This window comes from Apium graveolens, chromosome 9, assembly GCF_009905375.1.
Source record: "Apium graveolens cultivar Ventura chromosome 9, ASM990537v1, whole genome shotgun sequence".
NCBI lineage: Eukaryota > Viridiplantae > Streptophyta > Magnoliopsida > Apiales > Apiaceae > Apium > Apium graveolens.
Window position 1 is genome coordinate 44,804,672 of NC_133655.1, and position 25,733 is coordinate 44,830,404.

The 25,733-nt window shown below is 36.5% G+C and overlaps 3 protein-coding genes across 3 annotated transcripts; all 3 read left to right on the top strand.

Moving 5' to 3' along the window:
* The first annotated feature begins 1,979 nt into the window (after positions 1 to 1,979).
* Positions 1,980 to 2,480, top strand: LOC141685236 (uncharacterized). The gene has a single exon (XM_074490349.1). It carries the CDS (start codon positions 1,980 to 1,982, stop codon positions 2,478 to 2,480), a length of 501 nt encoding a protein of 166 aa, XP_074346450.1.
* A 366-nt stretch (positions 2,481 to 2,846) lies between these two features.
* Positions 2,847 to 3,254, top strand: LOC141685237 (uncharacterized). Its single transcript, XM_074490350.1, has one exon. The coding sequence runs from the start codon at positions 2,847 to 2,849 to the stop codon at positions 3,252 to 3,254; it is 408 nt and encodes a 135-aa protein (XP_074346451.1).
* A 75-nt stretch (positions 3,255 to 3,329) lies between these two features.
* On the top strand, positions 3,330 to 4,444 carry LOC141685239 (putative mitochondrial protein AtMg00860). Its single transcript, XM_074490351.1, has 2 exons — positions 3,330 to 3,492; positions 4,080 to 4,444. The coding sequence occupies exons 1-2, from the start codon at positions 3,330 to 3,332 to the stop codon at positions 4,442 to 4,444; spliced, it is 528 nt and encodes a 175-aa protein (XP_074346452.1).
* Positions 4,445 to 25,733: the final 21,289 nt, after the last annotated feature.

Genomic DNA, 25,733 nt, shown 5'->3' on the forward strand with positions numbered 1-25,733 from the left:
TATATGTTTTACCTGTTTTCGTAAACTAGTTCTAATAGTTGTACTTATATTATTTTATACACACTGTTTTACTTGTTATTCATATAGTGGTACTGTTGAGAAATTGATTGCTCACCCTTTGCAGCTTGTATTGTATCTATTTATTGCAGATGTCTAGAAAACCAGGGTAGAATAGAGTATCAGCCCCCTCCAGTCCCGGCTCCTCTAAGATAGTTTTTATCAGACCCTGAGGTCTGATGAGTTGCTGTAATAAGTTAGGGTGTCGGATCATGGAATAAGTTAGTTATTGTGTTGTAACCTAAATAATACTTGAACCTACATCATCTCCTGGTTTGAGGTCATGTTTATATAATAATGTTTATTTAGTAAATTATAATCGTAATTTGTTATATTTTGGTGACGTCATCCTCTGACCCCTGGGTTGAGGCCGTCACAGTTGGCATCAGAGCCACAGGTTCAAGTCCCTGATTTAGGTTAAGGATTGAGTTAGAAAGGTGTAGGAAGTGTGTCTTAAAGTGTGAGTCAGCAACTCATTTAGAGGAGCAACCATAAGAGTTAGTCGAGGGTTCTGACGTTGTTACCCTGGTATCTATTAATATTTTAATAGACTTGCCTTAACCTTGTTATATCTTCCCTGTATATTTATATTGTTGACAGTGGCCCATAGTGATTTCTAGTTCTCCATCTCGGGGGAACGAGTCAGATTCAGATGATTCAGACTCTGAGAGGACTTTGGATGTCGTAGCTGAGGAGACTCCCATGCCTCCTCCCCCGTTCCTCCCGTTGTACCAGGAGGTGTGTCAGGACCTGGTGCCCGTCCTCGTTGGGTACGAAGGTCAGTATCGGCTGCTAGGAATTTCCCTCCAGGGTGTGATCCCAGTTCTTCCACCTCGAGACCACCTGTTCCTCCATCCGTTCTTTCAGGTGCATCCTCCCCGATCCCCTACCATGTTCACCGAGCGGTGAACCAGTCTTTGATCAGAGAGTAGAGCCCAGGATAGCGGCACAGCTTGACCAGATACCGGTTGGGCCTTTTCAGGGCACCCCCGCCCCTTCACCCGATGTGCATGAGAGAGTGTGATCCTTGACTTAGGTTATTGTAGAGAGAGCCCGGGCCATTGACCGTTTCATTAGCTCCGAGTTTAGAGCTATTCAGTATCAGGATCTCGTGAACTGGGTGGTATTTGAGTTAGGATCCATCGGTGGTAGTGGCAGTGGCTAGGTCAGAGTTGTTTCAGTGAGATATAGAGCTTAGAGTTGGTTGCAGGAGTTCTGTAGGTGTTTTCCTTATGTATGTTTATTATGTTGCTGTAGCTTGTACTGGGCGGAGGCTGCTATGACAGCCAATTTTGTTGTGTATTCCGTTTATTTCGAGTGTTGTACTATAGTTGTTGGATGGATTTGTACTGTTGTTGTACTATCGTTCTTTCGATTATACTGTTGTTGTTGGTTTTATTTTCGTTGCACTGTTGTTATTACCGTTACTGTTATTGATGTATTTGTTGCTGGTTTTGTTAACTTTAGTTATGCATCATCGATGGACCCCAAGTAAACAAGGAAGGGAATATTTAATCGTGACAGCATTCTCCTTATGCATAAAAATGTTGCTACCCCGGGGCATAATTTTCATATAAAACCTTTTTATTGTGTTTCAGGAGAATGCCTCCCAAGAAGAATATCTCGTCCAATTCCTCCAGCATGAACTCTGATGGGGGCCCAGCCATGGATGGATTACTTGATTTAATGTGCCAACAGTCTAATCAGATGGCTCAGCAGCAAGAACAATTCCAGCAGCAGCAAAAGCAGCAGAAATTCATACAACAACAACACCAACAAATCCAACAACAATTGCAGCTTCAACAGCAACCCCAGCCTAGAGAACCAAACCAAAATGTTAGTTTCAAGTCTTTTCAGTCAGTCAAACCCCAGAGTTTAAGGGCGAAGTAGATCCAATTTTTGCTAGAGTTTGGCTTAAGGAAATGGAGAAAGCCTTTACCCTCATTCCGGTCAGCGATGATTCTAAGTCGGATTGTGCCAGTTATTTCCTCAAGGGCGAAGCAAGTTTTTGGTGGGGATCTACGCATGCACTAGAAGGAGAGGGCCCTTTCTATTATGCCAGATTCACTGAGTTGTTCCTAGGATTTCCAGACTGTTTGCAGAGTCAATTGGAAGTAGAGTTTTTGAAAATAAAGCAAGGAGAGAAAAGTTTGGCTGAGTATGAGGCCAAGTTTACGGAATTAGCCCGACTAGCCCCTGGATATGTGAATACCGAGATTCAGAAAGCTAGAAGGTTTCAACAAGGACTGAATCCTGAAGTTCGTAGTGGAGTGGTGGCCCTGCAGCTTAAGATGTATACCTCTGTAGTTCAAGCCGCCCTAGTGATTGAAAGTGTTCAGAAGTTGGCCTCGAAGGAGAGGAGTGATAAGAAGAGAAAGTTTGATAGTGGTGCTGATAAGGCGGATAGAGAAGAGTCCAGTTAGAAGTTCCCAAGGAAGTTTGGCCGGAACTGGAACAAGAGATTTAAGAGGCAAGGCTTTACTCAGACAAGTTCCAGTGTCACCTCAGTTGCCTCTGCCCCAGTTTAGTCAACCAGGCCAATTGTGGAAAGTAAGTCATGTGGTAGAAAGCATAGTGGTCAATGCAGGAAGGATGTTCAGTGTTTTAAATGCGATAAAAAGGGTCATTATGCGTCAGAATGTAACTCAGGGAACCTAAGAGTCACCTGCTTTAAGTGTGGTAAGGTTGGGCATATTTCCAGAAACTGCAAGATAACTACGCAGGGCAGCGTAGGAAGTAGTGAATCTCAAGGACCGGTAACCAGCACAGCAAGAGCTAGAACCTTCAAGATGACCAAGAGATCTAAGGCTCAGGATTCAGATGTAGTTGCAGGTACACTTTCTCTAAATTCCGTGCCTGTTAAAGTTTTGTTTGACTCAAAAGCGTCTAAGTCTTTTATAGCTAAAAAATGTGTAAGTAATATGGATTTGGTGTTGGAAGATATAGATGAGCCCTTGACTATAGAAGTGGCCAACCAAGATAAAATTCCAGTGAGCCAATTTTGCCCTAGGTGTCAATTAGAAATCTGTGAGCGTTTCTTTTCAGTGGACCTAATACCCATTAATCTAGGAGAATTTGATGTGATTCTAGAAATGGATTGGTTTTCCCAGGATAAGGCAAATATTGATTGTAAGAAAAAGAAAGTTTTTTTGTATACAAAAGATAATGTTAGGGTAACATACCAAGGACAGAAGTAGGAAAAGAAATTTCTTTCGGTACTGAAAGCAAAGAAACTGTTGAAACAAGGATATGAAGTGTACTTAGCCCATGTCATGGATACCGAGAAGAAGTCACCCAATTTGGATGAGATCCCAGTAGTTAACGAATTTCTAGATGTTTTTCCAGATGTGTTACCAGGATTACCACCTGATCGTAAGATTGAGTTTTCTATCGACCTGATTCAAGGAGCAGAACAGATTTCAAAGGCTCCCTATCGTATGGCCCCAGTGGAAATGAAAGAACTAGCTAAACAACTTCAGGAACTTTTGGATAAAGGGGTAATTAGACCAAGTGTATCCCCGTGGGGTGCACTAGTTTTATTTATAAAGAAAAAGGATGGAAGCATGAGATTGTGTATTCATTATCGGGAACTGAACAAGCTAACCATCAAGAATAAGTACCCCTACCCAGGATTGATGACTTGTTTGATCAGCTTAAAGGAGCATGTTGTTTTTTGAAGATTGATTTAAGATCGGGCTATCACTAGTTGAAGATCAAGCCTGAGGATATACCGAAAATTACATTTCGAACCAGGTATGGCCATTACGAGTTTTTAGTGATGTCATTTGGATTAAGTAATGCACCAGCAGCTTTTATGGATTTAATGAACTGGGTATATAAGGAGTATCTGGATAAATTTTTTATTGTATTTATTGATGACATCCTCATATATTCAAAGACCAAGGACGACCACGCCGAACACCTACGGATTACTCTACAAAGGCTGAGGAAAAAATAGTTATACGCTAAGTTTTTGAAATGTGAATTTTGGTTAGAGGAAATTCAGTTTTTGGGTCATATAGTGGGTAAGGATGGTATTAAGGTGGATCCTGTGAAGGTTGAAGCGGTATCCAGATGGGAACAACCGAAGAGTCCGACGGAGGTTAGAAGTTTTCTCGGACTAGTAGGTTATTACCCAAGATTTGTGAAGGACTTTGCCAAGATTGCAACCCCATTGACTAAGATGACCAGGAAAAATGAAAGATTTGTTTGGACTGAGAAATATGAGGAAAGTTTCCAAGAGCTGAAAAAGAGATTAGTGACATCACTAGTGTTAGCATTACCAGATGAGACAGAGAATTTCGTGATGTACAATGACGCCTCTCTGAAGGGATTAGGCTGTGTGTTAATGCAACATGATAATGTTATTGCGCATGTGTCTAGATAGTTAAAACCCCATGAGCAGAAGTATCCAGTGCATGACTTGGAATTGGCGGAGATAGTATTCGTATTGAAGCCATAGAGGCATTATTTATACGGAGAAAAATGTGATACGGATCATAAAAGCTTAAAGTATATATTCACCCAGAAGGATTTGAACATGAGACAACGAAGATGGTTAGAGCTAATCAAGGATTATGATTGTTCTATCAACTATCATCCAGGAAAAGCTAATGTGGTAGCAGATGCCTTAAGCAGGAAAGAAAGATTAAATGAGATCAAGTTTCTGAAGAACTCGCAAGGGAATTGGAAAAGCTGGAAATTAAAGTTCGAGTGCCAGAAGGTAATAAAGAGCGTTTATATGAAATCAATTTTCAACCAAAACTAATGGAAAGAATAAAGAAGTGTCAAGAGGAAGTTATGAACAAAGGATTGGATGAGTTGACGGGAGAAGAAGTTTGTACTAAAAAGGATAGCAATGGTATATTCAGATTTTCCTCAAGGATATGGATTCCTAATGTAAGTGAATTGAAGACTGAGGTTTTGCGGGATGCTTATAATTCTAGGTTCTCTATTCATCCGGGAAGTACCAAAATATATCAAGACTTAAAGAAGAACTTTTGGTGGCCAGGCATGAAAAAGGAGACTGCGGATTGGGTCAGCAAATGTCATGTGTGTCAGACGGTAAAGGAAGAGCTTCAAAAGCCCAGTGGATTGTTGCAGCCTTTGGAGATTCCACAGTGGAAATGGGAAGAATTTGCTATGAATTTCGTGGTAGGATTACCAAAGACAAGGGCGAATCATGATGCTATTTGGGTAATCATCGAGAGATTGACTAAGCCAATGCATTTCCTCCCTGTAAATGAGAGATATTCTTTGGAAAAGTTGGTTAAAATGTATTTGGATGAAATAGTAACGAAGCATGGAGTTCCCGTGTCCATCATATCAGATCGAGACCCAAGAATTAACTCAAGGTTTTGGACAAAATTTTAAGAGTATTTAGGAACTAAGTTAAATATGAGCACTGCTTATCATCATCAGACCGATGGCCAAAGTGAGAGAACGATTCAGACGATCGAAGATATGTTAAGGGTTTGCGCTTTGGATTTTAAAGGAAATTGGGATGATCATCTACCATTGATTGAGTTTTCTTATAACAACAACTACCATGCCAGCATTGGAATGCCACCCTACGAAGCCTTATATGGTCAAAAGTGCAGATCACCTCTGTATTGGGATGAAGTAGGGGAAAAGAAAGTGCTAGGACCTGAGTTAGTACAGCAGACTAGAGATGCAGTGGTATTAATTCGGAAAAGATTGGAAGCCGCTCAAGACAGACAAAGAAAGAACGTCGATTTACATCGGAAAGATATAAACTTTGAAATAGGATCATTGGTATTGTTGAAAGTATCACCATGGAAAGGGTGGGTTCGATTTGGTCAGAAAGGTAAGCTTAGTCCGAGATATATATAGGGCCATTCAAAGTTCTAAAGCGAATATGAAAGGTTGCGTACGAGATAGCGCTACCGCCGCAGTTACAGCATATTCATAATGTGTTCCACGTATCCATGTTGAAGCCATATATTCCTGATTCGAATCAAGTAATTGAGTATGAAACGATCGAGCTTCAATCAGATTTGTCCTATGTGGAGCGGCCAATCCAGACATTAGATCATAAGGAGCGTGTACTTAGGAATAAATCTATCCCTATAGTTAAAGTAATTTAGAGAAACCCTAGGGTAGAAGAGTCTACCTGGGAGTTAGAGTCAGATATGCTTGACAAATATCCTTACTTGTTTAATTAGTAAGATTCTGGGGACAGAATCTTTTTAAGAGGGGAAGGATATAACGACTCGTATATTTTTGTAATATTTAAATCTGTAATTATAGCATAATTAATTGAATAAAGAATTTTATATTAATTTTGATCTCTGTGATTTATTTATTATGTTGGATATATTTGAGATGTCATGTCTAATATGTTTCATGTTTAGTTTTCAGATCTTAACAAACAGTAAATATCAGTTCTTACTGGAAGTCAGGAGTTAAGGATATCAGGACTTAAATTATCAGAAGATAATATCAAAAGATGGATATCAGAACTTAAGTACTGAAGGACTAATAGCTAAGGAAGGAAGCTGATTTACACGAAAGAAGATCGAGACTAATACAGAAGAAGATATGCATGGAAAGAGTTAGAGGACTAGAAGAATTATATAAGATATCTGATTGATATATTTTAGGAGACAGAATTATATTCCATATAAATTAGAAGTTATCTTGTAACTGTGTGTCTATATAAACACAGACATAGGCTTACACTATATGTGTTACGATCATCGAGAAGATCATACATTGTAACCTAGCAGCTCTCGTGATATTCGTTCATCACTGAGAGAGGACAGTTCCATTGTAATAGAGTTTATTATATCGAATACATCTATTTTCTGTTACTTGTGTTCTAAATCGATTTGATTGTATTCTACACTGTATTCAACCCCCCTCTATAGTGTTGTGTGACCTAACAAGTGGTATTAGAATCTATCTGTTAACACACATACAGTAAAGATCCAAAACAATCATGTTTGAAGAAGCAGAAAATCCAACCAAGCCCGCCAAAACTGAAAAAACTCCAAAGACTCAAACCCATAGTCGATATGAGACTATCAGGGTTCCCATGCTGAGACCTTATGAGTATCCCATATGGAAAGTGAAGATGGGTATGTTTCTGGAAGCTACAGATCCAGAATACCTTGACAAAATTTATGAAGGTACGCATAAGCCAACCAAGCTCTCTTTTTTAGTTGCAGATCAGCCAGCAAAGACCATACCAAAGGAGAAAAGTGAATACACAGCTGGACATATCTCATCTATTGCCAAGGATACAAAGGTAATGCATTTGCTGTATAGTGCCACTGATAATGTCATGTCAAACCGGGTAATTAATACAAGACTGCAAAGGAGATATGGGATGCTTTAGAAATAAGGTGTCAGGGAATTGATGCAATCAAGAAAGATAGGAAGACTATACTTACTCAAGAGTATGAGCACTTTGACTCAAAAAGTGATGAGTCATTAACTGACTTATATGACAGGTTTGTCAAACTCTTGAATGATCTGTCACTGGTGGACAAGGAATATGCTACTGAAGATTCAAATCTAAAATTCCTTTTAGCTCTTCCTGAAAGTTGGGATTTGAAAGCTACTATTATAAGAGACAACTATGCTCTTGATGAAACAACTCTTGATAAAATTTATGGTATGCTCAAGACTTATGAACTTGAGATGGATCAAAGAAGCAAGAGACATGGGAGAAAGTCAAGGACAGTTGCTCTTAAGGCTGAGGAGGAATTTCCCAAAGTGGTTGTCTCAAAGAAAGGCAAAGGAAAGGCTCTCATCATAAAATCTGATTGAGAATCATCAAGTTCTAATGATGATGATTCAGAAACTGAAAGTCTACCTGAAGTAGATGCTGATGAGGAGATGATGAAGCTGTGTGCTCTTATGGTGAAGGGTATCACAAAGATAGCCTACAGGAAATTCAGAAAGGGAAAGAATTTTTTCAGGAAAGGTAGAAGTTCTGATAAGAAGGGCTTCAGAAAATCTGAAGGCTAAGGAGGAAAGTCTGACAGAGGAGATTACTCAAATGTCAAATGCTACAATTGTGGTGAGAAAGGCCACATATCTCCTGACTGCAAGAAAGGAAAGAGTGACAAAGGCAAGGCTCTTATCACAAAGAAGAAAAGCTGGACATACACTTCAGATTTGAAGATGAGGAGAACTATGCCTTGATGGCAAATGCTGATAGCAGTTCTGATGCTGCTGAGTTAATGGTACCTCAAACAACTTACGCCTTTCATACTGATGATATTACTGAGTTGAGATTATATCTTAAAACCATGTTTATTAGTTACAGAGATCAAACTTTAACATGTGAAAGATTAACTTCTGAAAATCTTGCTTTTAAAAAGGGGAATGATTATTTAGAAAAAGAGTTAGTCATGTTCCATCAAACTCAGAAAGAAAGAGATGATGCCTTTTATGTTAGAGATGAATTGCTGAAAATGAATAAATCTCTAAAAACTGAGTCAGAAAAGGAGAGAGAGATTATCATGACATGGACTAACTCTGGTAGAGCAACTCAGGATATACTAAGTAGTGGAAACTGGAAAGAGGGCTTAGGTTATGGAGATAATAAAAGTGAAAAAGGAACTAAACAAGTTAAGCCAATTATTGTTAAACAGACTACTAGGCCAAAGGTAAATCCTGTTAAATTTGTAGCTAAAACTGTAAAGTCTGATTCTGAAAAGATGAAAGATATTGAGACAGAAGTGATAGCAGAGTCAACTTCTGACAAATTAGAACTGGATAGACCAACTGAAGTTAACATAGGCTTAATGACAAAGAAGCAGCTTAAACATAAGATGAAAGAAATTACCACTCTGAACAAGGTAAAGGAAGCTAGGAAAAATAGGAATGGAAAGGAAGGTGTGAATAAAAGCAACAATTATATGCCTGTTCCTAATGCTCCTAGAAAGAAATGCTATAACTGTGGAAACTCTAACCATCTTGCTTCTTTTTGTAGGAAGAATAAGAATATAAACTCTTTACCTCCTAAGTCAGGAGTTAAGAGTCAGTCTGTTAGGTTTAAGCCACAAAATCCTTGTTTTCATTATGGTAGTATATGGCATTCCATTTATACTTGTAAGGAATATCATAGTTTGTACTATGATTATTATCAGATAAAACCTTCTTTGAAGAAAGTTGCTTTAATTCCTTCTAGTGTAAAGTATGATGCAAAGTCTGATATTGTAAAATCTGATAAGAAAAATGTTAGCATAAACTCTGATGTTAAATCCGCTTTAAATGTTAATAAACTTAATAAGGATAAAGGATCCAAGCAAGTCTGGGTCCTTAAAACTAACCATTAGTGGTCTTTGTGATTGCAAGGCAACAGGAAGAACATCCTAGTTATGGATAGTGGATGTTCAGGACATATGACTGGAAATAAAGCCCTACTATCAGACTTTGTGGAGAAAGCTGGCCCAAGATTTTCTTATGGAGATGGCAACATTGGAAAAACTCTGGGATATGGCAAGATCAATCTTGGGAATGTCATCATTGAATCAGTAGCTCTAGTCTCAGGACTTAAACACAATCTGTTGAGTATAAGTCAAATCTGTGATAGAGGTTATCATGTGGATTTCTTTGAAGAACACTGTGAAGTTATAAGTAATTCTACAGGCAAAGTGGTTCTGTAAGGTTACAGGCATGGTAACATTTATGAAGCCATACTTTCAACAAGTACTGATGGTTCTGATATCTGTCTATTGAGTAGGGCATCAATTGAAGAAAGCTGGAATTGGCACAAGAAACTCTCTCATTTAAATTTTAACAATATAAATGAGCTTGTAAAGAAAGATCTTGTGAGAGGACTGCCAAAAAACAATATTTGCTCCTGATGGCCTTTGTGATTCATGTCAGAAGGCACAACAAAGAAAATCTTCTTTCAAGAGCAAAACTGAGTCATCAATTCTTGAGCCTTATCACCTACTGCATGTTGATCTATTTGGTCCAGTCAATGTCATGTCTATTGCAAAGAAGAAATATTATATGGTTATAGTGGATGAGTTCACAAGGTACACTTGGGTGTACTTCTTGCATAAGAAGAATGAAACTGCATTTACTCTAACTGATTATGTCAGACAGCTGGATAAGTTGGTCAAAGATTCTGTTAAAATAATAAGGAGTGATAATGGCACTGAGTTCAAGAATTCGATTATAGAAGAGTTCTACAAAGAGCATGGAATCAAGCAGGAATTTTCTGCACCCGGAACTCCACAGCAAAATGGAGTTGTAGAAAGAAAGAACAGGACTCTGATTGAAGCTGCACGAACTATGCTTGATGAATCAAAGTTGCCAACCTATTTTTGGGTTGAAGCTGTGCAGACTACTTGTTTTACTCAAAATGCTACACTCATAAAGAAGCATGGAAAAACACCATATGAGATGGTGAAGAAAAAGAAGCCAAATCTGAAATACTTTCATATATTTGGTTGCAAGTGTTTTGTTCTTAAGACTCGTCCTGAACAGCTGTTAAATTTGATCTAAAAGCTGATGAAGGAATCTTTGTTGGATATCCACTTTCCACAAAAGCCTTCAGAGTCTACAATTTAAGAACAAAGGTTGTCATGGAATCTATCAATGTCTCTTTTGATGATAAGAAGATTACTGGACTTGAAGATTTCGATGATCATGATCAGCTGAGATTTAAGAATGAAGATTTAAATTCTGATTCTGGAAATTCTGATGACTTAAATCCTGATCCTGTAAGTTCTACTGAATTATGTTCTGATGTCATTGAAACTGTGGTAACAACTCCAAAGGAAAATGCACCTGTCTAGGGGGAGCAAGTTGAAGATCCTACCACATCTCAAGACTCTCGAGAAGTATCAGAACCCGTCACTGACTCATCAAGTTCTGGTTCATCTAGTTCTGATGAGCCAAGTACTGATAATTCTGGAAGCTCTCATTCTTCAACACCTGAAAAATCAAACTCAAATTCTGAAGTCTCAGAGAGCATAACTATAGGGGGCATCAGAAAATGCTAATAGAGACAACATGGATCATGGGGGAGGATCCAGTTCTAGAGATCAACTTCCATCTGCAAGGAAATGGACTAAAGCACACACACACACACACACCTGATTTAATCATTGGAGATCCTGAAGCAGGTGTCAGAACTAGAACTGCAACTTTAAATAAATGTCTCTATCATTCCTTTCTATCTCAGACTGAACCAAAGAAAGTGGAAGAAGCTCTTCAAGATGCTGATTAGGTGCAAGCAATGCAGGAAGAGTTAAATGAATTTGAAAGAAATAAAGTCTGGACCCTAGTGCCAAGACCAAAGAACAGATCTGTTGTAGGCACAAAATGGGTTTTCAGAAATAAAAATGACAGTGATGGCATAATTACAAGGAATAAAGCAAAACTGGTTTCTAAAGGCTACTCTCAACAAAAGGGTATTGAATATGATGAAACATTTGCACCAGTTGCTAGATTAGAAGCCATAAGGATATTTTTGGCTTATGTTGCTCACAAGAAGTTTAAAGTCTTTCAAATGGATGTGAAAAGTGCTTTTCTCAATGGAGAATTGGAAGAAGAGGTATATGTTGAACAACCTCCAGACTTTGTAGATCCTAAATTTCCCAATCATGTCTACAGGCTTGACAAAGCACTTTATGGCCTTAATCAAGCTCCAAGAGCATGGTATGAGACTTTAGCTAAATTCCTTCTGGAAAGTGGATTTCACAGAGGCACAATTGAAAAGACTTTATTCTACCTCAACCATGGAAAGGACTTACTTTTGGTACAAATATATGTTGATGATATCATATTTGGTTCTACAAATTCCAAACTTTGTGAGAAGTTTGCAAAGCTAATGTACTCAAGATATCAAATGAGTATGATGGGAGAACTCAGCTATTTTCTGGGCCTTCAAGTCAAGCAAAATGATGAAGGCACTTTTATCTATCAATCCAAGTACACCATAAATTTACTGAAGAAATTTGGTGTTATGAATATGTGTATTAGTTTGATGATAAGTTAAACAAAACACTTAAGTAGAAATCTAGTGTTTGTAGCCTCAACGGATAAGACAATTTTGGCTATCCGTTGAAGGAGTAGCTTTACTTAGAAATAAGTTTAGTATTGTAGCACATTTCATTCTCTGTATTTAAGTTGTAATTCTTAGATTTTGTGGGAAATTATCAGTCATGTTGACTACTAGTGGATATGCAAATAGGAGGGCTAATTGTAAATATTTCATGCCTTGTAATTTTGTATAAATGAAGTTGTATCAACTGATATTAAAGGCCTTCAACGGATGAGAAACAAAGCTTCAACGGATGTCTCTAAAGCTTCAACGGATAACATCCATCAACAGATGAGTGCTCCAACGGATAAAGCTTCAACTGCTAAAGCTTCAACGGATAAAGATTCAACGGATAAAGCATCAACGGATAAAATCTTAACCGGATGCTTTGTTCAATTAGCAGTTGATAGTGGCAATTCATAAGCTGACAGAGGCACATGGGTTGATAGAGACAAACTGGAATGTGGCAGCCTCTAGGAGGAATCAAGAAAATGCAGCATTTCCATTCTGGTGCAAACAAGGAAGTATTCAAAGATTCACAGCTAAACTTAAATTGCATTGGATAGAGAAATTAAGAAGAAATCTGTGAAGAAGCTTTTAATTGTATTTTACAATTTTGTCTTCACTTGTAAACTTGGTGTTATATAAACCAAGTAGCAGCTAGTAATTAGAGTGTGAATTTTCCAGAGCTGTTTAGAAAAATCCAGAGAGAAAATCATCTAGTTTGTACTAGGACGCAGCTGTGATTTAATTCTTTGAATCACAGATTTTCTGAAATAACACATCTCTGGTGGAACAACGAATCCACCAGAAAAGTTTTTAAGTCTGTTGTATTCTTTACATTTGTGTTTGAATATATATATATATGTCTGCATTAGCTGAAAGCAATTCACACACACTTGTTCATTAAAACACATAGCCTAGAAACTGCTCAAAACTTGAAAAAGTTTTGAGATTTACATTCAACCCCCCTTCTGTAAATCTCATTGTTAGTTCACTGGGAATAACAATTGGTATCAGAGCGAGCTCTTAACATACAAAGAGTTTAAAGATCTATTCTGCTAACATCATGAGTAAGAAAGATATTGGTGTAAAGATTCCAATCCTGGAAAGAGATAACTATCATCACTGGAAAGTGAAGATGAATTTACATCTTCTCTCTCAAGATGAAAGCTACATCAACTGCATTGAAAATGGTCCTCACATCCCTCACAAGGTGGCCACAGCTGCTACTGCAACAGTTGCTGTTGGATAGTCTATTCCCAAGCCAAAAGCAGAATGGACTGTTGAAGATATTAAAGAGGTGCACAAGGACAAGAAAGCCATGAACATTCTATTTAATGGCCTAGATCAAGATATGTTTGACAATGTTATTAACAGCCAAACTGCTAAGGAAATTTGGGATACTGTGCAACTTATATGTGAAGGTACTGAATAAGTTAGAGAAAACAAAATAGAGCTTCTCATTCAACAGTATGAATATTTTCATTTTGAAGAAGGAGAATCATTGAATGATACCTTCAACAGATTTCAGAAACTGTTGAATGGATTGAAACTGTATGGCAGAGTGTACCAAGTTAAGGACTCCAATTTAAACTTTCTGAGGTCTCTACCAAAGGAATGGAAGCCTATGACCGTTTCTCTAAGAAATTCTCAAGATTATAAGGACTTCACACTTGAAAGATTATATGGAATTTTGAAGACATATGAACTTGAGATGGAGCAAGATGAGCTGTTGGAAAAGGGAAAGAGAAAAGGAGGATCAGTTGCACTTGTAGCTGACAATGAGAAGATTGAAGCCAGGAATGAGGAAAAGACAATGCCAAGTCTCAAAATTGGCACAAGCAAATCAGAATCAAACAAGGGAAATGAGCAAGTAGCTGAGGATGAAGACAATTCCAGTCAAGATGACTCTGATGATATTGATGAACATCTGGCTTTTCTGTCCAGAAGGTTTGCAAAGATGAAATTCAGGAAAGATACAAAATTCACTAAGTCAAACAAAAACATGGTGGAAAAATCTAAGTTCAAATGTTATAAATGTGGCATTAGTGGACACTTTGCCAATGAGTGCAAGAAGCCAACCTCTGATAAGAAGAAATTTGAGCAAGTTGATTACAAAAAGAAGTATTTTGATTTTCTCAAACAAAAGGAAAGAGCTTTTTTGACTCAAGATGATTGGGCAGCAGATGGAGTCAATGAAGATGATGATATGGAATATGTCAACCTAGCCCTGATGGATAATTCTGATGAAAATGAAACTAGTTCATCAAGCAACCAGGGAAAAAGAAGGAATCTATGGTACTTGGACAGTGGCTGTTCAAGACACATTATAACGACTCGTGTATTCTTTTTAATTATTTAATTGTACAATTATGGAAATTATTAAATAAATAAGATATGTGTGTTAGTTTTGACCGCTATGTGTTGTTTGATTATTATCCATATGTTATTTATAGTGTACCGGGTTGTCCGCGCGATTAATTTTGGAATCGTATTGAATTATTTTCACTTTCAAAAGTGGATTTAGTGCAAATTTATTTGTATAAATATTGGGAATATTTCTAAAATTGATTTTATGATGTTATAATTACAATAATTATTTTTAGGTTTCTATAAAATTGAGAAATCAATATTTCATTAATTATTTACCCTTAAATGATTTTCTGAGTATGTTTAATGGTAAAATCCATATTTAATTCTAAATTCCTTCAAAAATTATGAAACTCATATTTATTTGAGTTTGGAATATTCTGAGAATTTTAAAATTATTTTGGCAATTTTCAGGAGTCGTTTCACGCGTGTGTTGTTTCGTTATTTATTAAAAAGCGAGTATAAAGCGCACCTCGGAAGTGTTTTTAAAATTTCGAAACTTATATTTTTATTTAATTCGGGATATTTGTAACATTTTAAGACTATTTTCGTAATTTTCTGAATTTGTTTAAAATACAACTCGGATCGTTAATTTCGAAATACGGGTACGAGTTGCGTTTCAATAATGATTTAGAAATTTATGAAAAAATTATTTTATTAGTTTAGGATATTTAGAGAATTTTAAAATTATTTTAGCTTTAATTCAAGTAATAATTATTCACAGAATTATACGTTAAAATATTAAAAAGCGATTCGACTTTGGGCTCATAGTCAGGAAGGAGGAGACACGTGTCCTATTAATTGGACACGTGGTTTGTACTCAGCAAGGCAGGAGGGTGATTCATTCTTTTTTTTTATATTTATTGAACATCAATCTCTCTTCTTAGCCTCTCCAATTTCTCTGATTTCTCTACTCTCTCTTTCAAGAGACGATACATACATTTATATATATAAAAGCTCACGGTTTCTTTCTTTTAGTGTTTTTCGCCGGCTGTGGTGCCTCTTTTCGGTACCGGCCGCCGTCCCTGTCTTTCTCGGTGACCTTGTCGCCGCCCTACCGCCGTGTTCTTGGCAAACCGCCGCCGCTAGAATTCCGGCTGGTGGCTGGTTCCGTTTTGGCCCTATTTCTGCTTGAAATCATGTATATATATACCTGTGTATATATCTTCGTTGTGATGCTGTTCTTTTTCCCTGTTCAGTCCGGTTACCGCCGGATTAAACTCCGGCGAGGAGACCTGGCCGCGCGTGTGCGTTGGTCGCCTGGTTCTGTTTTGTTGTCACTTTGTGTACGTTGTCTGGAATAATTAATTAATTGTATAAATTTTTGTAGGGCTTATTGATTACAATTCGTGAAATAAGTAATTGATACGGGAATTATTAAAAATCAATCGGTGAAACTCGTGAGTGGCATCCGAAATTGGGGTACCTCCGAGATTTCGCCGCCGTCAGCAATGACCATCAGTGAGCTGACGGTGGACTGTGATGTTTATTCTGAGTCCTAAAATTTCAAAATATTAATTTAGTTCGAGAAATATTTATCCGATATTTAGAGTTTGTATTAAGACTTAGATTTTGTATTGAGACTTGGATTGCGTATTTATTTGTGATTGAGTTATGAATTTGAGTTGACTGGAGTTGTGATTGTTGTATTTTTGATTAGTTTGACGTCGAATCGTTTCGACGGGTAGTCCGATAAACAAAAGAGACGCTGCCCGATTTCTGGGAAATTTACGTACGAAAATACGGGAGCGTATCCGACGATTATCGGGACGTCGAATGGTTACATAGATATATATGTGTTCTATATGGAACTTGATTGTACGATTTGATGAAATAATTTTCTAAAATCCATAACCCTGATTTTGTAAAATTACAAATATACGTATTTTCGGAAAACGAATACCAAACCAATTTCTCGAGAATATAAACCCTGACGGTTGGGTGTGTTGTTATATTATAATAATCCATATAATTACGAGTCGAGTTTGAATATCGTTGGGTAAGAATTAGTATCGAGGATATATCAAGCATACCTAGACGTCTAACGTAGGGTATTTCGACCCTATAGGTTATAATCGGGAACCTGAAATTGGACGATGGACTAGAAATGACCTAGTAATCAGTCGACGAGCTCAGTAGAGTTTCAACAGAAAAACCTAAGTGTCGAAGTCGAATCCAGTGGGATCTAGTAGTTGGACGTTAAAGCCTGAACGGCAGAGTCGGATCAGAATTGATCAGTATTAATTGTAAAGCCGGTAAGGCAAGTACTTCTGAACTTTTCTTCAAGATATATTGCAAATATATTTTTGAACTGTTTCATAACATGTCGTTACTATTCAAAATAACCCATGTTTTATATAGCAAGTGCTATAAACAATTTACCCTTGAACCCTGATCTTTCTTGATCTTGAGCCATAAGCCTTATTCTTTGTAAAACCATCTTTTGCTGATCCTCAGATACAAACCACACAAATATGATACTACTTTCTAAATGTATCACTACCAAATACAAAACACTGAAACAAAATTGTTTGAAAACACAGAAACTTTTATACTTCAACCATTCTTTATAACATCAAAGAACTATAACCTAAAAAAATCATTTCTGACCTAATACCGGATGTTGGTACAAATTGAAAACCATTTCTTATACATACCCTGAAATCCCCTTGAGATATCCATAAGCTTTATTATGCTTTTATTCAAGTGTTTAACTATTGTTGATTATGAACTTGTTTTATTGAGTTATATCGTTTATCATATCGAACTGCTTTAGGATTGGATAATTTTTATATATGTGGACCAGATTCGTGGTCAGACCATACCAATGGTCAAGTTAGGCCAATGTGTGCCTTGGATCCAGTAATTAGAGCAGTGCTGTGTGCTTGCTCGGGGTTAGTGCGTGACTGATCAGCAGCCTAACCTTGGTTTTTAAAACTTAAAGTGAATATCCAATTCTAATGAGGAATTAAAAAGTAATTTGATTCCTTTGAATCATCTAATTTGATCATTCTTTAACCTCAGTTATCACTATTATGACTTGCCGAGCTAGTTAGCTCACCCTTGCGAATCTTTTATATATTTTACAGTTGAAAAGAATGTGGATGATAGTGAAGTTCCTCAGTCCAAAGTTCGGGCTAAGGTTCCAGGGAGTTGAATCAAGCTAGCAGAAGCTTCATGCGGTATAGAGATAGTCAGATTGTAAGAATGATTATATTATCAATTGTAAGTTAAATTAGTTGGGATTTGATACGCTGTAATAAAAGTTAAGATTGTGGCTTGTTTTCATACTTTAACCTGTTGCGATCCGTGGTTTTGTGAAGCAGGATCATTATAAATAATATTTCTTATACAGGTTGATATATTGTGTTTGTGTTGTGGACCCCAAACTTCTGACCCGGGTTTGGAGGGCGCTATAAGTTGGTATCAGAGCTACAGGTTATAAGTCACTGAAATAAGCCTAGATTGTCGGGATTGGGTAGAGGGTTAGGATTAGGAATAGGAAACAGGAAGATAAGACGTCATGAGGACGAGTGCGACTATATAGTAGGTCTCCGGCACAGTTCATGTTTCGATTCGGGATTCTTATCTTGCGACGTGATTTCCAGACAACGATAATGGCGGATCTTGATTTCCCAGTATCATTTGATCATTTGGAGCTTTCCGTTTGAGGATCATCATCTTCTTTCAGATTGGATTTGTACCTTGTTCCTCCATCAGTATTAATGGTACTACCTTCTGTTATACCGATTGCACTTCTTCAAGCCATTTTACGCTACTTTTCTGCCTCTTGATATGAGGCTACCTATTCAAGAACCTCCATCTGTTTATTCTTGTTTCAGTGGACATTCGGCTGTCAGCATATCTCTTCAATTTACCCTATATCCTGTTCTATACCCCCAGTTTAAAATTTGGCCTATGAAGCGATTGTATCTACGAGGAGGGATTCGAGAGTTATAGTACCTGGTGAGCGCTTGGGATATAAATAAAGGTGAGAAGAAGTTAAGAAAAAAAAAGATTTAAGTGTTTTAGAGGATAGTTGTTGTCGGGTTAAAAGAAGTCATTAGTGACTAAGCCACCCGTGAATAATATTGGGATGAACTAGATAAATTTTGAACGAATAAGAGAGAAAAGTATAAACCTGGGATTTTTGTGAAATTAAATGATGGTGTTACGATAAATGCGATATGTAAAGTAGTGATGTGATGTGATACGGGTAAACTTTGTTCTATGAAATAGACTTGTGGACTATTGGATAGCCTGTTCCATCTAACTATTGTAACGATGATGTCGGGAGTATCACCAGTATGGGAGCTTTGATGTGAAACTACGAATAAGATAATGTGCGACAACAATTGAAGTTTCGTCGATTAAGGAAGGTAAGTGGACACAATGAAGGAGAAAAGGTAGATTGAAGTGAATGGACCTTTATATGATCGTTCCATGAGTTTGGTACCTTGTTATAGGTCGGAAGGAAAACAACTAACTCATATAGTAAAGACAACCAGGTTTGTGGTTTTCCAAACTTTTTAAAACAAGTTTTCGATAAAGATTTTTCTTTACAAATTTCTAGAAGCCTTTTTGAATAAAATGATTTTTAAACATTGGTTGTCGAGTTACTACTTGAGTTTCTTGTTTGTTAGAAAGCCTGGATTACCTGGAAAGATGATGTTTCAGACCTAGTATTGCTAATTCCAATAACGAAGTAACCTGTGATTATGAAGAAGTTGATTATTCCTAACAGTAAGGTGCAAGTATTGTTTGATAAAATTTACAGCATAATCAGCGTACGGAGTAACTATACATTCAAATACTAGGACTATCAGAGTTCGAAGAATTCATTGATTCAACAGAAGCTGGAGCGTGATCGAAAAGATTGAAAAGATTTCCAAACCTCTTCAAAAGAAGAATATTGTTAACAAAAGGATCGTTATATCGTATGGTTCGTGGTTATTCTAAATTAAAAGTGGAAGCCCGAAGTTATCAGATAAGAACGCCATTATGATCGAATTGTTAAAGTATTATACGTGTAGGTGTGACGTTACAGACGCGAGACTTGACAAGTAAGAATCTAACATAATGCTTAGTTGCGAAGACATTTTAGCATACTTCTAAAGTTGTTATATGATATAATTGGGAAATGATCGAGCAAGCTCGAAAGATGAATACAGGTGAAATGTGGATGATGACCAACGGTATCATTCTCGTCCTCAACATTACAGTGTATATTCCTTTTTAATTCCTAAAAATGTATGAACTTCTTTTCTTAATTCTTTATGATGATATCAAAAAGAAAGATATTCCATTCCTTTTAAATTTATTGGCTTCTCTCAAATTTTGCTTTCTGATTGGGACAAACAGTGTTATGGTAAGACACTTTGTCAGAATGACGAAGAGTCGGGTGGGACGCTACCTAATCATGTGCTGTATGGCATATGGTATGAAAGACTGGCCATCTTAAGTACCAATGTGGTTGTCTCATTCATATTCAAATCATTGTTTCTTCTTTCTTTTCAACTTTCAATTTTGTTGAATTTTGAATCCTTCTAGTTGCTTAGTTGTATTGTCGTTCTTTGCAAGAGGTTTTCAAGCAGAAACCAATGTATCATGAATTAAGCGGACGAAATTCCATCTACGTTTTATGCATGGGAAGGAAATAAGGTCACCTGGAGAGGATTACAAATTACTAGTCTCAGTGAAGAATCCACTAAGAATCAAGGGAATCTACTCCAATAAGGAATATGTTTTCGAGAACGAGAATACGTGATTTTCCGGTGAAATATGTTGTACGGAATACGGACGTGATGATATGGATAATCAAGGTGAATACCTTATGTGTTAAAGTATTAAAAGATGTGAGAGAAACTTAATTGTTTATCTCTCAAGGTTTTGTAGATGAGATGAATTACCCTGTTGAATTGATAAAATTGTGATTAAAGGACTAGCAAGTCAAGAACGTGTAGTTGTTAAAGTAAGTGAGTACCAATGGTGAAATTGAAATTCCTGGCAATAAGTTGTGAAGAATTGATATCCTGAGAGGTAAGAGGATTTGATATTATTCTAAGGAATGAATTGACTACTAAAGCGTGATGTCCAGACAGACCGTCGTGACGAAAAGATATTTCTGAGGATGCCAAATGAGAAGGTGAGGAGGTTCAGAAGATAAAAGAAGATAACGAATTTGTTAATGATAATTACGGTGATCAAGATATGAGCATTATAGTGAATATGGAATACATAAAAGTCGGAAGCAAACAAAGTATGAAGATTTTTATAGTAATTAAGGAATTTCAAGATATGTTTTTGGATGAGTTATCAACATTTCCTTCGGATATAGAAATTGAGTTCGTGACTGATTTAGCACCTGAAATGAAGCCAATGTCCAAGGCTCCGCACAGAATGGCGCCAGTTAAAGTGAAGGAGTTAGCAAAGTGAATTCAAGAAATGCTAGAAGAAGAACGATTAGACCTAGGGTACCCCATAAGGTGCACCGGTATTAAATGTTAATAAGAAAGATGGAAGTATGTGATTATGCGTCGACTAGCAAGAGCTCAACAAGTTTACTATCAAGAGCAAATATCTGTTACCTTGACCCAATGATTTGTTTGATCAAATGAAGGAAGCAAAGTACTTTTATAAGACTGATTTAAGACTTGATATTTCATTAATTGAAGATTAAACCTATGGATGTATCAAGGATAATTTTCATAACTAAGTACTGTTCTCATATTGTCATCTATATTAACCAATATACCAGTAATATTTGAACTAGATGGACAGCACCTTTAAGGAATATCCGAGTAAGCTATAGTTGTGATACTTAAAGTCAACAGAGGACCATGCGAAGCATTTAATGATAACTGTGAAGTTGGAGAAGAAAGAAGTTGTATGAAATATAGGTCTTAGCATAAATAGTCAATGTAGAAAAGATCAAAAGAGATTCAGCAGAAGTTAAAGTTACTATGAATGAAAAGAGTCCAGAAACACTCACAAAAGTAAGAAGTTTATATGAAGTAAAGAAAGGGTAAAGAAAGTTTTACATAGTTAAGTGAAAGAATGGTTACAACACCTGTTTTATCATTTTAAAAAGTATCAAGGAGGTTTGGTAGTGTATAGTAATGCTTCTCATTAGGAAATAGGATGTGTGTTGATGCAGCACAATAGAGTTATTATATATACATCCAGACAACCGAAACCTTATGAGCAGAAGTATCCTACCCATAATTTGGGATTGACAATAATAATATTCGTTTTGAAGGATTTGGGAAACATGATATGTATGGAGAAAGGTGTAAGATCTATACGGGCCATAAGAGGTTGAAGTATGTGTTCACGAGGAAAAGTAAAGATAGAGGAAAATAATAATGGACATAGAAACTATACTAGAGGAATTAACTATAGAATTCTGAAAGTTGGAATTGAAAGCTAAAGTTCATAATCCAAAAGGAAGAAGATGGATAGTGTAACCTTTCAATTGAAGTTGTGAAGGGAAAAATAAGATGTCAAGAGAAAATAATGGATCACGATGTTAGTAGTTAGAAAACAAAAATTTATACGCCCAGGAGAACGATCACGATATCTCCAGATTTTCTTCCAGCACTTGGATGCTACAAGTAGAAGAATTAAGAAATGAGATCCCACAGGGAATTCACAATATTAAGTATTTAAGTTATTGAAGAGATGTCAAGATATATGGAAATTTAAAGAAAAATAGTGATAACCAAGTATAAAAAGGAAATTTCAAGATAGATCAGGAGGTGTTGGACAGGTTAAAGAGTTAAAAACAAAATATTGGAACGCCTAATAGATAAAGCAAATCCAGGAAGTGACTTTACAAGAGGTGAATCGTGAAGTGGGAGTTTAACAAAACAACGAATAGAATAAGTGACCCCTATAAAGAATTAATTTCCTACGAGACCTAATTCAAGCAATCTATTATATCTCGAGAAATAACTTAAGATCCAACCTAAGAAAATTTCAGAGATTACGATTAAGGTGAGTTAAGAGCATTGCGAGCTCGGGTGATATTATGTGAAATGACGAGTGCATCAGGTGATTATAAGGAATTAAGGAACGTGGTGTATAAGGAGTGCTTGGATAAGCAAACTGTATTTATTAATAACATCCTCAGCTACTCAAAGAATAAGAAAGTCTGTATGGAATGCCCAAGAATTTCTCTCCAAGGATCAGAAGGAAAGTAACTATGCGTGTCTTCAAGAATGAAATTTTGACTAGGGTTAACAAGAGATTCTGAATTAATCCATTAACAACTACCTAAGTAAAACTGTATGGTAACAGATGCATTATGCCGGAAGAGAAGATTTGGATGTAATTAAGACCACCGAGGAGCTAATAGACGAATTGGAAAGAGTGGAATCTGGAGTTTAAATACTTAAAGGTGATAATACGTGAATATATGAGACTACTTTTCAGCCTTAATTGATGAAAAAGAATAAGAGATGTTTAAACGTTTGGAAACCAAATTAAAAATGAGCACCGTCTAACATCCTTATGTGGAGAGTCAAAGTACGGAAATGATTTAGGAAATGTAAGATATGTGGAGAGGTGAAGTTTTAAGGAAACACTGGAATGATCATTTATCAGCAATGTCAGTTTTGGAATGCCCCTGTATCAAACTTTGTGTGAACGCAAGTGTAGGTTCCCATTTCTATTAGAATAAAGTGGGAGGAAGAAAGTTGTTAAATCCTAAATTGTTAAATCCTAAGTTAAATCGGCACGCCAAGAGCATAGTGCTATTGATTAAAATAGATCGGAGTAGACAAAGAAAGAAAACGAAATTGTGTTGAGAGAAAGTATGAGTATAGAGATAGGACCAGTAGTGTTGGTAAAAGTGTCGTCTCGAAAGATATTGGATAAGTTTGAGTAGAAGGGACAAGCTAAGTCCTAAAATTAGTAAACCATTCGAGGTATTGATAAATATAGATAAAGTTGTTCATAAATGATATGACCGTCACACCCGTGAGTACATATAATGTGTTGCCTGCCAATGTTAAAGTGATAAGTATTGAGTTTGAATTAAGTAATTGATCAGGAGCCAATGGGGCTCTTGTCCAAGTTATTCTGCATATAGTGATCAATCTAAATTCTTGATCGTCAATGGCAAGTCCTTGGAAATGAATGCATACCTGTTGTGAGTACGTTTGAACCCTCGAGTAGAAGGGTTTACTTAGGAATTAGAGTCAGATATGCTTGACAAATATTCTCACTTGTGTCTAGACCAGATTCTGAGGACAGAATCTTTTTAAGGGGGGAAGGATATAACGACTCGTGTATTCTTTTTAATTATTTAATTATACAATTATGGAAATTATTAAATAAATAAGATATGTGTGTTGGTTTTGACCGCTATGTGTTGTTTGATTATTATCCATATGCGATTTATAGTGTACCGGGTTGTCCGCGCGATTAATTTTGGAATCGTATTGAATTGTTTTCACTTTCAAAAGTGGATTTAGTGCAAATTTATTTGCATAAATATTGGAAATATTTCTAAAATTGATTTTATGATGTTATAATTACAATAATTATTTTTAGGTTTCTATAAAATTGAGAAATCAATATTTCATTAATTATTTACCCTTAAATGATTTTCTGAGTATGTTTAATGGTAAAATCCATATTTAATTCTAAAATCCTTTAAAAATTATGAAACTCATATTTATTTGAGTTTGGAATATTCTGAGAATTTTAAAATTATTTTGGGAATTTTCAGGAGTCGTTTCACGCGTGCGTCGTTTCGTTATTTATTAAAAAGCGAGTATAAAGCGCACCTCAGAAGTGTTTTTAAAATTTCGAAACTTATATTTTTATTTAATTCGGGATATTTGTAACATATTAAGACTATTTTCGTAATTTTCTGAATTTGTTTAAAATACAGCTCTGATCGTTAATTTCGAAATACGGGTACGAGTTGCGTTTCAATAATGATTTAGAAATTTATGAAAAATTTATTTTATTAGTTTAGGATATTTAGAGAATTTTAAAATTATTTTAGCTTTAATTCAAGTAATAATTATTCGCAGAATTATACGTTAAAATATTAAAAAGCGATTCGACTTTGGGCTCATAGTCAGGAAGGAGGAGACACGTGTCCTATTAATTGGACACGTGGTTTGTACTGAGCAAGGCAGGAGGGTGATTCATTCTTTTTTTTATATATTTATTGAACATCAATCTCTCTTCTTAGCCTTTCCAATTTCTCTGATTTCTCTACTCTCTCTTTCAAGAGACGATACATACATTTATATATATATATAAGCTCACGGTTTCTTTCTTTTAGTATTTTTCGCCGGCTGTGGTGCCTCTTTTCGGTACCGGCCGCCGTCCCTGTCTTTCCCGGTGACCTTGTCGCCGCCCTACCACCGTGTTCTTGGCAAGCCGCCGCCGCTAGAATTCCGGCTGGTGGCTGGTTCCGTTTTGGCCCTATTTCTGCTTGAAATCATGTATATATATACCTGTGTATATATCTTCATTGTGATACTGTTCTTTTTCCCTGTTTAGTCCGGTTACCGCCGGATTAAACTCCGGCGAGGTGACCTGGCCGCGCGTGTGCGTTGGTCGCCTGGTTCTATTTTGTGGTCAGTTTGTGTACGTTGTCTGGAATAATTAATTAATTGTATAAATTTCTGCAGGGCTTATTGATTACAATTCGTGAAATAAGTAATTGATACAGGAATTACTAAAAATCAATCGGTGAAACTCGTGAGTGGCATCCGAAATTGGGGTACCTCCGAGATTTCGCCGCCGTCAGCAATGACCATCAGTGAGCTGACGGTGGACTGTGATGTTTATTCTGAGTCCTAAAATTTCAAAATATTAATTTAGTTCGAGAAATATTTATCCGATATTTAGAGTTTGTATTGAGACTTGGATTTTGTATTGAGACTTGGATTGCGTATTTAATTGTGATTGAGTTATGAATTTGAGTTGACTGGAGTTGTGATTGTTGTATTGTTGATTGGTTTGACGTCGAATCGTTTCGACGGGTAGTCCGATAAACAAAAGAGACGCTGCCCGATTTCTGGGAAATTTACCTACGAAAATACAGGAGCGTATCCGACGATTATCGGGACGTTGAATGGTTACATAGATATATATGTGTTCTATATGGAACTTGATTGTACGATGTGATGAAATAATTTTCTAAAATCCATAACCCTGATTTTGTAAAATTACAAATATACGTATTTTTGGAAAACGAATACCAAACCAATTTCTCGAGAATGTAAACCCTGACGGTTGGGTGTGT